Source organism: Chaetodon auriga, chromosome 14 (genome assembly GCF_051107435.1).
Source record: "Chaetodon auriga isolate fChaAug3 chromosome 14, fChaAug3.hap1, whole genome shotgun sequence".
Taxonomy (NCBI): Eukaryota; Metazoa; Chordata; class Actinopteri; order Chaetodontiformes; family Chaetodontidae; genus Chaetodon; species Chaetodon auriga.
The window spans coordinates 25,988,315-25,999,336 of record NC_135087.1 but is presented as its reverse complement, the minus strand read 5'-3'; the positions used below and the strand labels follow the sequence as shown (position 1 = coordinate 25,999,336).

General features: G+C 37.6%; 1 protein-coding gene across 3 annotated transcripts in view; it reads right to left on the bottom strand.

Annotated features, from left to right (window-relative positions):
• The window catches only part of pxdn (peroxidasin), a 102,487-nt gene that overhangs the window by 72,253 nt on the left and 19,212 nt on the right, over nt 1-11,022 (bottom strand). The window contains exons 2-6 of one of the 3 annotated variants that reach the window (XM_076748681.1): nt 9,935-10,006; nt 8,346-8,417; nt 5,115-5,186; nt 2,349-2,420; nt 222-293 (exon numbers count right to left, since the gene is read on the bottom strand). In XM_076748681.1, coding sequence (XP_076604796.1) covers nt 222-293; nt 2,349-2,420; nt 5,115-5,186; nt 8,346-8,417; nt 9,935-10,006 — 360 coding nt within the window. Of the gene's footprint in view, nt 1-221; nt 294-2,348; nt 2,421-5,114; nt 5,187-8,345; nt 8,418-9,934; nt 10,007-11,022 lie in introns of those variants that run through there. The other 2 variants (XM_076748682.1, XM_076748683.1) reach the window with 2 other exon arrangements.

Here is an 11,022-nt window from a genome sequence, read left to right as displayed (position 1 = left end):
CTTACATAGTCTCTGAAACTGCAGCTGACTCAAACAGAGAATGGCAACCCTATGGGGAGGACTAGGCTGTGAACCTTGGGATGGAAACCAGCCAAAGAAGCGTGAGAAAAGTGAAGTGTGGTTACATGGTATTTAGTGGACAATCAGGCCGTACTTCATACTGGCTGTCATGGGAGTAAAGTAACTAATAGAGACATGCACCCCCCCCCCCCCCAACTCACAATCGCTTCATGGCCTGAAGATGAGAGAAGGTTCCAGGGACTAGCTGAGTGATTCTGTTGTTGTGCAAAAACCTGAGAGAGAGAGAGAGAGAGAGAGAGAGAGAGAGAGAGAATCTATAAGATTATTTAGCAGTTTTCATATTGGTAAAGCTAGCTATATAGTGCAAATACAGCTCAATTTGATGACTCCAAAGATCAATTAATCAATCACATCAATATTTGTCTGTTCATGTATGACTCTGAAAAAAACGTTCCCCCCAAAACTGTTCATTCTTAAATATTTATAAATAAAGATAATCTTTGAAGCAGTTCTTTAACCTCTATCACTACCTGTAGGAAACCGATCTACAGATATGCTCTCTGGCCACTTTACCAAAATGACTGTTTTGTGCGTGACCATGGAGATATTCCCCAACAAACCACTCTGAGTATGCATCTGGGAATTCCTTGATTTACCCTTCCCCCATTTTTTGCAGATGTCCCTTCTACTTTTCACCCTCTACAGAGACTGGGAAACATGGATATACTGGATAGCCACTGGCCAATAAACAGGGACAATGAATGAATTTAGCAGGACTTTTTTCAGCCCTCAGACATCTGGTGGGGAGTTTTAGAAGCAGAGGCGACATCACATCTGCATAATGTCAGAAAAGTTCATAGGCACTACACTAGGGACTGACAGGTTATATGTAAAACATTTTTCAATCACTTAAAAACACAGCTCATTGAGTGCTCATTGACAAAAGATAAAACATATGAACTTTTCCATTACTAAAACAATTGGTTATGTATCATTATGGTCAGGGACAACAATATTAATATCACAACTAAATTTAATAAGAAGCTGTTGCGTTAGTGCCTAGTCCACACATACGTGGGTTTTTTTCTAAAAAAAAAAAAACAAACCAAAACAAAAAACAAGCAAACAAACAAAAGCACGTTCCACAACCACTGTTTTAAAAAGCAAAAAAAAAAATCTCCATCCATATGAAAAACGCAGAAAAACAAGTGCTGTCATGAGCATGCCAACAGGAGACAATATAATCCTGACCTGAAAGCCATATTGGCCAATCAGTCCATGTCCACATGTCATCAGTGCAAACAGACTCTGAATATTTTCAGCCTGGAAAGAGTTTTCAGTTATCTAAAACTGTATTTGTGTGTGGATGAAAGGCCAAAATGCATAGTAAAAGCTACATTTTGAAAAATATCTGTGTACATGTGGACTAGGCACAAGGCAACCCTCTACAGATTTCACTGGACCACTGTAGAAGTAGTGCATGAGGATAATTAGAGTTTAGCTCTACAGAGTTGGAGTAACCCATTACAATATTACCACCAAATTTTAATGCAGTATAGGATCAGTGATCTGTGATGAACACCATGGTGAGAGGGGCATTCCTATTTGTGACAGCAATTAATGAGGTCAAGATGTGTTCTCAGCCAGTTCAATCTAGGACTAAAAGTTGTGCTCTCGGCTCCCCCTTGTTTCTTTTTCTCTCACTGGCTGTGCCAATGTGGATATTTCTGGAAGCAGTATAATTAGAAAAACTATAATATATTACCTGACATCGGTCCGCTAAACAGCTGAACCACTGCTGAGTTGTCAGTTCAACAAATAAACTACAAAGTGAAAGGAACATACACATAATCACAGGACTCGAACAGGACAAACAAAATTAGCCCCTTGGGGACTAAATATATGTCAGGGGTCAACCAGAATCTGGCATCATTGCTGTATTATTGTTTGAAGCAACAACAAACCAACAGGGAGCGGAAAAAGCTTGTTATGAGGCATTTGACTGTGCTGATTTATGGCTGACATTTTGCTGTATTCTGCAGGTCATTCCAATGTCACTTTAAACAAAGTCTGGACCTGCTTGAGTTGACACTTAATTCCATCATCATGCTAGTTATTTCTTTCTAGTTTCTATCAAGTGTCCTGCTGAATCCAACTACACCAGTGGATCCATTAATGCCTTGATTTATGTGAGGAAATTTAAGATGAAAAATGCCTTTTCATTCTTAGAAAGCTTTTTTTTTTTTTTTTTTTTCCTCAGGATTTTGTGTGAACTGCGTACACTGTAGAAATCCTGGGCTTTGAAAGGTCAGGTGGGATGGACTTACAGTCGTTCCAGCTTTGGTAGGTGGGTGAATGATTCTGGTTCCAAAGACTCAATATTGTTGAAGTGCAGGTACCTGGAAAAGAACAAAGTGTAGACAAAGCACAGTAAAACTGAATGAGGGCTCCCTGTCTGACTACATATAATTTAATTTTCCTTACAGACGCTAAGAGGTGGTAAATGACAACACTGAGGTGCCCCCCAGTCATACCTGTACACCTGTCCATTCATTCATATTACTGAAATAACTGTTTTAGAAAAAAGATATATACAGCTGTGAATAAATGCAGACAGACTGGAGGAATTAGCACATCAGGAATTCAGTGAGACAGTTGATATACATTGTATGAAAATCAATGACTGAAGTCTGAATTTGAAATGAGATTGCCAACAGGTGAAAAGCAAGTACAATGATTATGCCATGGAATGCAAACATAAATTAAGCTCCCAAAATGACTCTGAGCTAAGAAAATATAATTCAAAGCAAACACTAACAAATAAATGTTAGGCAAATGAAATCCAACTGATGACTGAATGGTAATATAAAGGGTCAATGCAGTCAAAGCAGCTGCAGCAGCAAACTGGACAGAGACCAAAATGGCATAGGATGTAAAATAAAATGTAATATTCCTCTATATGTATTCTGCACAGGGAAATTCTTTTTTATTTATTGTTTTTAGTTATCTGAACTGTTGATTCTTAGCATTACTTTTACAAGCTGTACCGGACATTCAACAGTATGTCTTTGGGTGTTGTCTAAAATATGCTTTGTAGAGGGGCCAGAATAGAAAAACGACATAGTAAAGAGAAGAAAAGGACAGAAAGGTTTTATGAAGCCAACAGTAAATTACTTTTAATCCCCACTCTAGGTTGACCCAGCTTTCCACGCAAGTTATTTTCGTACACATCCTATACTATTTGTGATCCAGTATTGCTGTTAGAAGATCCCCATCAGCCATGGTCTAACTGTGTAAAAAAGTTAAGAAGACTTCCTATTTAGCTTCAGCACTCCCTGATAGATCTTTGTAGCTGTTTATTCCTCCCACAGAAGCATGTGCCCTCAGGCTTTGGCATCTGTTGCCCAGTGGGGATGTAGAAGAACTATTAAAATGTATGCAGTTTGGTTCAGAACTTTGTCACCCACATATAAAACCTTGCAGTAGTGTAGCAAAATTCAGAACAGGTGCCATACGTGCAGCCTGATGTTGGAATTGGTTTAACTTGTGGAATTAGCCATTTATTTTCCGTTAATGTGTTTACAGAGATGTACAGTAAGTCAAGTCTCCTCCATGAGTACAGAAAGCAATAATTCGCTCTGGAAAAATAGTGCATAGCAGCCATATTGGTTGTGATTACGGCCGCACAATTCCGGGAATACTGGAGGAGGGAACTTTGCATGGGAATTAACAAGAATTAATGTGAAATAACAGGACATAATGGCAATTAAAAGGAACTGTAGGGATTATTTGCCTGGTCTATATTTATTATGTCATATGCAGATAGAAACAAACATTTTACCATAGGCTGACATAATTGAAACCCCTGCTAATAGAAATTAAAAGAATAAACAATTTAGTTGATTAATTAATCAATTGACAATTTAACAAGCATTATTGGAAACAGATGAATTAAAACTCCTCAATTTGCATGCTCAACCAAGCTACATCCCACATGGTAACGGCTAGCAGAAGACGTTAACAAGTATGAACTGTGTACTCTACTTGAGGCTACTATCTGCTTGTTAACTGAAATATCATAAAGTACGAAAAATAATAACATTAGAAATCTAAAATATATTCACTCCGGTGACATAAGTTTTGACTGAAAGTCTGTAGTTATTTGGCTAAGGCAGTTTTTCTGGAAATTTAGTGACGCTTCGCAACCCCAGTTGTAATACTGATGCACTGGCTTATCAAGACACTACGGGCAAGTTTTCTGCGAACAGTGCTTGCAGATACAACATTACTACTCTAAAAACACATTTTACATCAATCGCCAATCGCTAAAGTGTTCTTATCAAACATGCAAGTGTATGATGATACAACAAAGGTTTTTTTTTTTGTAAAAGCTGCACAGCACTTACAAGTTTCTGAGTGTCAAGACGGACAGGAAGCAGTTGAATTTTATCAGAAAGACTGAACATAATGGACTAAAGGTTTCAAACAAATTAAAGCTTTGAGCAAATTAGAGAAAATCAGGGCATATGAGTGGTTTTTGCAGTAGCAGAATAGACGCAATGCAAGTCAAGTTTAGCTCTAAAGCAGAAGCTCTGACTTCAGCACAACACTGCTAGCACTACTAGCAGCACAATGCTGGATATCATGCTTTAAGCTTTGCATGGGGGTGGTGCATATCTGTTGTCCTTATCACAAGATATGCGACTCATGCAAAAGGGTCAAAGAGGGTCAGCGCAGTACACAAAAGTGGGTGCACACATGGCATGCATGGTTGCAGCGGAGAAATGGAAAGAGGGGTGCACATGGAGGTAAGGGTGTCACTGTAATGATCAGAGTTATCATGGTACCTGTGTAAGGCCTACACAGCCATGTCACAAATCATTACATCAGTGACATGCCCAGCACTATAAGATAATATGAATTGACTTATAAATCACTTATAGTACATCATCATTTACAGTTACCATGTAAACCTTACAAGGCTTCATACGCTGTTTATAGCAAATGTTCAGAAGGGGGGGTACAGAGTAGATGGGAGGAGGAGCAGTATGTCGAGCAAAAGGAAAAGGTTGATGAGGAAGTTGGTCACTTACAGTTGCTCAAGAGAGACAAGCCCCTTAAATGCTTGTCTGTCAATTGATTGGATTTCATTCTTGTACAAATAGCTGAAAGGAGAGATAATCAGTAACATTAGTAACACACACACACGCACACTCTCTCTCACACAGGATCATCTGAATTCTGTCTGGTTATTATGAGAGAAGGTAGAAAAGATCTGATCAACAATTGTTTAGTTGCCTTTTCTTTCAAAAAGATATGCATGTTGTGCAATTATTTGTAAAGCATGTTTTCTGTAAACATAAGTTTATGTAGTGAAAGCATATGTCACACTACCCTGCTTCATGGACATCACTAGTTGTAGCTATGGATAGAGGACCTTTTCTGCAAGCTCGCAAACATTTGGTTTATGTAAAATCAGACACACTGCACAATTACAACTTCAGGTGAGAATGTATTTCTGACCTAAAGGTAGAGCACTGGGAGTTACATCAAGTGTTCTCTCATCTACAGTTTTTCCACACAGTATGTTTCTCATGAGCTACAGATGTGCTTGACTAAGTAGAAATTGGACATACACTATGTTCCAAAAAACAGCAGCAAACACTGCTGTGTGTCACTGAATACTTTCCAGATCATTTCATCCAATGAATGTTCAGTAAAACTATCCCTGGTGTCACACAGTAATCAAGGCAATATGGACAACAATGAGATGAGATACTTCATTAATCCCAAAGGAAATTATTCTGCCAGAAATTGCTCAAAAAATGCAGCAACATAGAATAAAACCAATAGGGTAATATATATATAAAGTCTAAGCCATGAAATCAGTTCCCAATTAAAATAATAAAGTAAGATAAATGTAGTAAAATAAGTAAACTAAAAAAAACCTAAAAGAGAGAAAGCAGTATTGGCAATGATATTGAAATGAAATATAAAGTAATATTGCACATGATTAAACACAAAGAAGCATAAAGCATAACATAACTCATTATGACTTAAAATAAGATACTGCAATACAAAATTAAAAGTTAGATATTTGAACACCTTAGGAAAAAGGAGGTACATATAGCTGTTCAGATGGTGCATGTATCAGATAAGAATCAGTTATCATCATTGGACAAACAATATATGGCACTAATTCCTTGTATGTCAAGTCTTAACTCTGTGGGTCTAAGAAATACGCAGCCTGAAAAATACCCTTAATGTGCGCATGTTTTCCTTCCATCATCAATGTTAAAGAAATGTGATACTAGAAAAACAACTGCTTACGGCTGTCTGGCGTTTCATCTCCCACCTCTATATTTCACTTTCCACCATTACACTTATGATGAAACGTGAAGACAGATCATGATCTCCCTACAGCAGAGGTGACACGATGTAGGGAAAAAAAAAAAAAACCTTGTTTTTATCATTGCACAACCTTCCCAGTGCTATAGCCTGTCCGTGTCTATGCTATGAGGTTTCTCATCATAAAAGATTTACACAGGGTTTATATAAAAAAATGAGAACTTCATCATGTGTAACATAAATGAAAAAGAGAGTTGGGCTAAAAGACACAACTAAGTGACATTCAGAGAAATGACAGTGCCTTCATACATGTTCCGGCTGATCTTATGTAAAGAAACCATTGGCAAACAACCAATACTACTATTATTAAATTTCCATGCAGACTAATTCTGTAAATAGATGATGGTAATGGAAAATTGGATCATTAAGCATAATCTGTTGACTGACAATTGAGTAACAAGATATATTTTTGCATTACCTTGTAAACAGCAGACTAACTTCAAGTTTTGGCTTCACTTTCCAGAATTCCTCTGCCAGGAGCCTGATGACTTTGTCAATGAATGTGAAACACTGGTCTGCCTTTTACAATAAAACACATCTTGTTGATATCGGGGAGGATTTCCCTTTACTGCTGCTGGTCTTTAAATGATCTATATCATCAGTGACTAATAAAAAAGTTTTACATACATATTAAGTATGTACTAAAGGAAACTTTTCAAGTATATATAAATAATCTGTAGTCCTATAATACTAATAATATAATACTGACAAACAACTGAATTATTGAAATTGATAAAAAAAAAAAAAAAAAAGAAACAAAAACAAAAACAAAGAAAGGTTCCAACAAAGAGGCATGTAGATCTCTGTTTGACTTGGAGGTGGTCGTGGGAGAGAGAGACGGGGGCCATTGTATAGGCAACCACCAGGCCATTAGTTTCGGAGTACATGAAAGATGACAGGGAGTCAACTTTACTGGGGTCCAAAGGAAGTTAAGAGGTGAGCCGGGATATACAATCTAGCCCCCAGCCATAGAACACAGAGTCAGCAGGAAGAGAGAGAGGTGGGGGGAAACTTTACCCTAATCACAACATTTGGTCCTAGCTTTAGATCAACTCTGCTTTAATGTGATAGGGGCTCTGTGATTAAAATGGTTAATCAAAATGGTTGGTTATCATAGCATAAAGAGCATGGGCATATGTAGTGAATGTTTGTCAGTAAACTGAAAAAAGAAAAGCCTGTACATCCCTCCTACTCAACCCTTCTTCCCTCTCTCTTGCTGAGTGGAGCTGATTTACAGTATGTGATCTTGTAAGTGTGCAGTGCATGTTCAGTCTGGGCAGTGATGTAACAGTACATAACACCACTTCTTTCCCAGACACACAAGCTTTTACCAGTAGTTCCTGATAAAACATTTTGTCTTTATCAGCCAATAGCAGACCTATGCAGACAACTAGCTTTCTCTCATGAGAGACAACACAAAACAGTGTCGTCTTTAGTCTCAGGATGTGCAAAACATCTCACCAAACACAAACAAAATCAAAGAAAATTAAATATACCCTTCACTGTTTTCATAGCTATGTAAGTAACAAAGTGACCAAACTAGTATTTCCACAAACACCTTGAGGTAGCTCATGCCTCAATTATCTGTTCTCAACTCTGCCTCCAGGTCAAGATTTCTAGACACACAAGAACAGGCTCCTAAGACTAAGCTAAGCTTTTCATTGATGCATTTTCATTACAGTGTATTGATACATTTTCACTGACTGAGCAATCTCGCAACATCAGCTGTCTTCCACTTTAACAGGCAATACCCTTTTTCTTGCTACAAAAATGTACGACGTTTCAACATGCTCCCTCTTCTGATGACTGAACGAAGATTATCCTTTTATTATCCTTAAAACTGACAGAACAAAGACACTGCCAAATTGTCTCAAGATCTATCACTTGACCTCAAAAGCAGAACAAAACTGACTTACAGATATTTGAGGTTTTCCAGGTCTTCAAATGCCCCCCTAGGAATCCTTCGTATATGATTGTTGTTGAGGAGGCTGTGAAGAAATGAAATCAGTTCTTATTTTGTGGTTATACGGTTGACAGTGAGTCTGTTCTTAATTCTAAGAAGAATATGCCATGTCTTTATCAAGACAATGATGTATCATGTGATTAACAGTTTCTTGCATCAGTTGACCCCTGATCTCTTATACAGGAGAAATACAGTAAAGAAAACTGGCACAACAAAATTAAAGTCATCTGGTCAGTTTGCTCACACAGTTCAAATTAGTTCTGAAGTTTGAAATCACAAGGGCTAAAATTTGAGCTGTAATTTCTATGGTGGTGATGGTTTGTCATCATCTGTCCCCTCTTTTGTGTAGTGTCTCAGAAAACATAACATTTTATATGCATTTCTTGTAGAGAACAAACATAAAAAAACTACAATCTTCTGATTGTAGTGTCATTGTAGTTCTGACACTTTGCCATAGGCTAACTTTAGAGAACACAAAGGGCTCTCCCCCTCATTGGAAATAACAGACATTTCTGTCTGTACAACAGTAAAACTAGAAATATCGCTGTAATTCCGAGACCCATAGACTACAGGATGTATTATTGTTCATTCTGTGCAAATGCAGCCTGAAACCATGAACAGCTGTTCAGGATATAAAGCCCTTAACAGTCCGGCTGGCGACATGGCTGGCTGGCTGGGCTTTTCTCCAGCTTTAAGGCACTTCTATTAACTTTGAAACTAAATCACTGTTTTACTTTTTGTAACACTTGCTGGTTGTAACGACTTAATTTCCCCAGTGTGGGATCAAAAGTCTTATCTAAGTTGAAGCCACTATATCCATGCCCTGTTCACAAGCTCTTGTTTATTAACTATCATGGATAAATAACTGCATCTTCACACCTTCACTTTTAACACTGCCTGCTAAAAGTGCTGTTACTATGATTTTTGCATATTCACACCTTACTCCTCAGCATGCACAATGGACATGGATGTGAAAGCATCTCAATAACGTTTGCAAATAAGTGAATTAGGTGAGGTGTGTTTAATTTCTTCTAACAAACAGCTGAGTAGTCTAAATTGTAGCCTATTAAGATACTGATAAGACTACATAAAATGGAGCATGCACACGTTTCTTAAAAATTTTGAGAGAGTTGCTAAACTAATATGCTGCCAATGAAAAATACAAAAATTTGGAACATTTCTGCTTTATTAGGTTAGCTATGCACCAGCTAGCAGGCTGGACATGTGATAAAAAACCCTGTGGGTGGAAGTGGAAAAATAAATTCCTCACAGATTACAAGCTGACCTACATGTGTGAAACCACAGCCGAGCAGAACAAGAATTTGCCTGTGTGTGATACAAACAGGACTTTCTAGGGAAATGTAGGAAAGTCTAAGGAAATGGGCTTGATTCATTTTCAATACTAGTGTTCCAGAGGTATTGAATTTTGTTACCAACAGGATGTTATTAGTATTAAGAAACAATCCCATACCAAAAAAGAGATTATACCATATGTCTTCCACAATTGACAACCATGCATGCAGAGCGGGGACAAAGACTTACAGTGTGTTGAGGTTCTTTAATCGTCTAAAGGAACCCGGCAGTAAATCCTTGATTTTGTTGAACCTCAGATCTCTGTAGAAAAGAAGGAAATTATCTGTGTTAAGGAAAGTATATCATTAAGTACATTGTAGAGAAAAGCTGGACATAAATTCAATAGTTATAACTTGGAAGATTCCTTAACATGTAGAAAGTAGGCAATAAACTTCCACATGAACTGTAGTCCAGAGCAGACCCTTCATGAAACAATCCTGAAGGATAGTTTGACACATTACTCACCTCAGAAGAATGTCTTTGTCAAGCTTTAATCATGGAGGGCAGATTTAATAACATTTGCCCCAAGGATGACAATCACAAGGCTAGTCACAGCACTCAGCAGATTTGAGTATCTTTATCCTTCAAATTCCTAATTTAAAGAGGCTGTGTAATGATGACAATATAGCTTTACATGACACTAATCAGTCTTGGTCTGACAACAAATGATTTGGAGTGCCGTGGAAGTGACAAGTTACAAACTCTAATACTCCAGTTAGCCCTGTGAAGGCAAAATCACTCTTAACCCCATGTGGCATTACCAGTCACAACATTACAAGTTATGTGAAATTGGAGCATTTCATCTGAACAGTGATGTTATGTTTGTAAAACTTAGGCCCAAAGTCATCTGATCTTCAACATAGCCCTTTGCTAAATGTATTTTTACAAGAAAAATTCTGCCATTCATAGAAAGTAAATACTCTGAGACTGGGCCACAGAGATATAAGTAACTTCACTGACTACCAAGATGCCAGAGTGATGAGAATTCTTATCAGTAAGGAGGAAAAGAAAAAAGGCATTAACTTTGCTCCCTTTCTGTTAAATAATGCCTGAGACAAGTTTTCATGCTATGATACCCATCTAAATCATACATATTTAATTTAGATGCTTATTTGTTCATTAACTTAGTATTCATCCTGTCTCTTTCCATTTATGCACAACAGACAACACAGCATGAAGCAATACATTCCTGAGTTTCTGCTTTCTTACATTACTGTGAGAATGTGGGCCAAATAATAAAATCAACTGATTTCATAGCCAGTGAAATGTTTATGGGT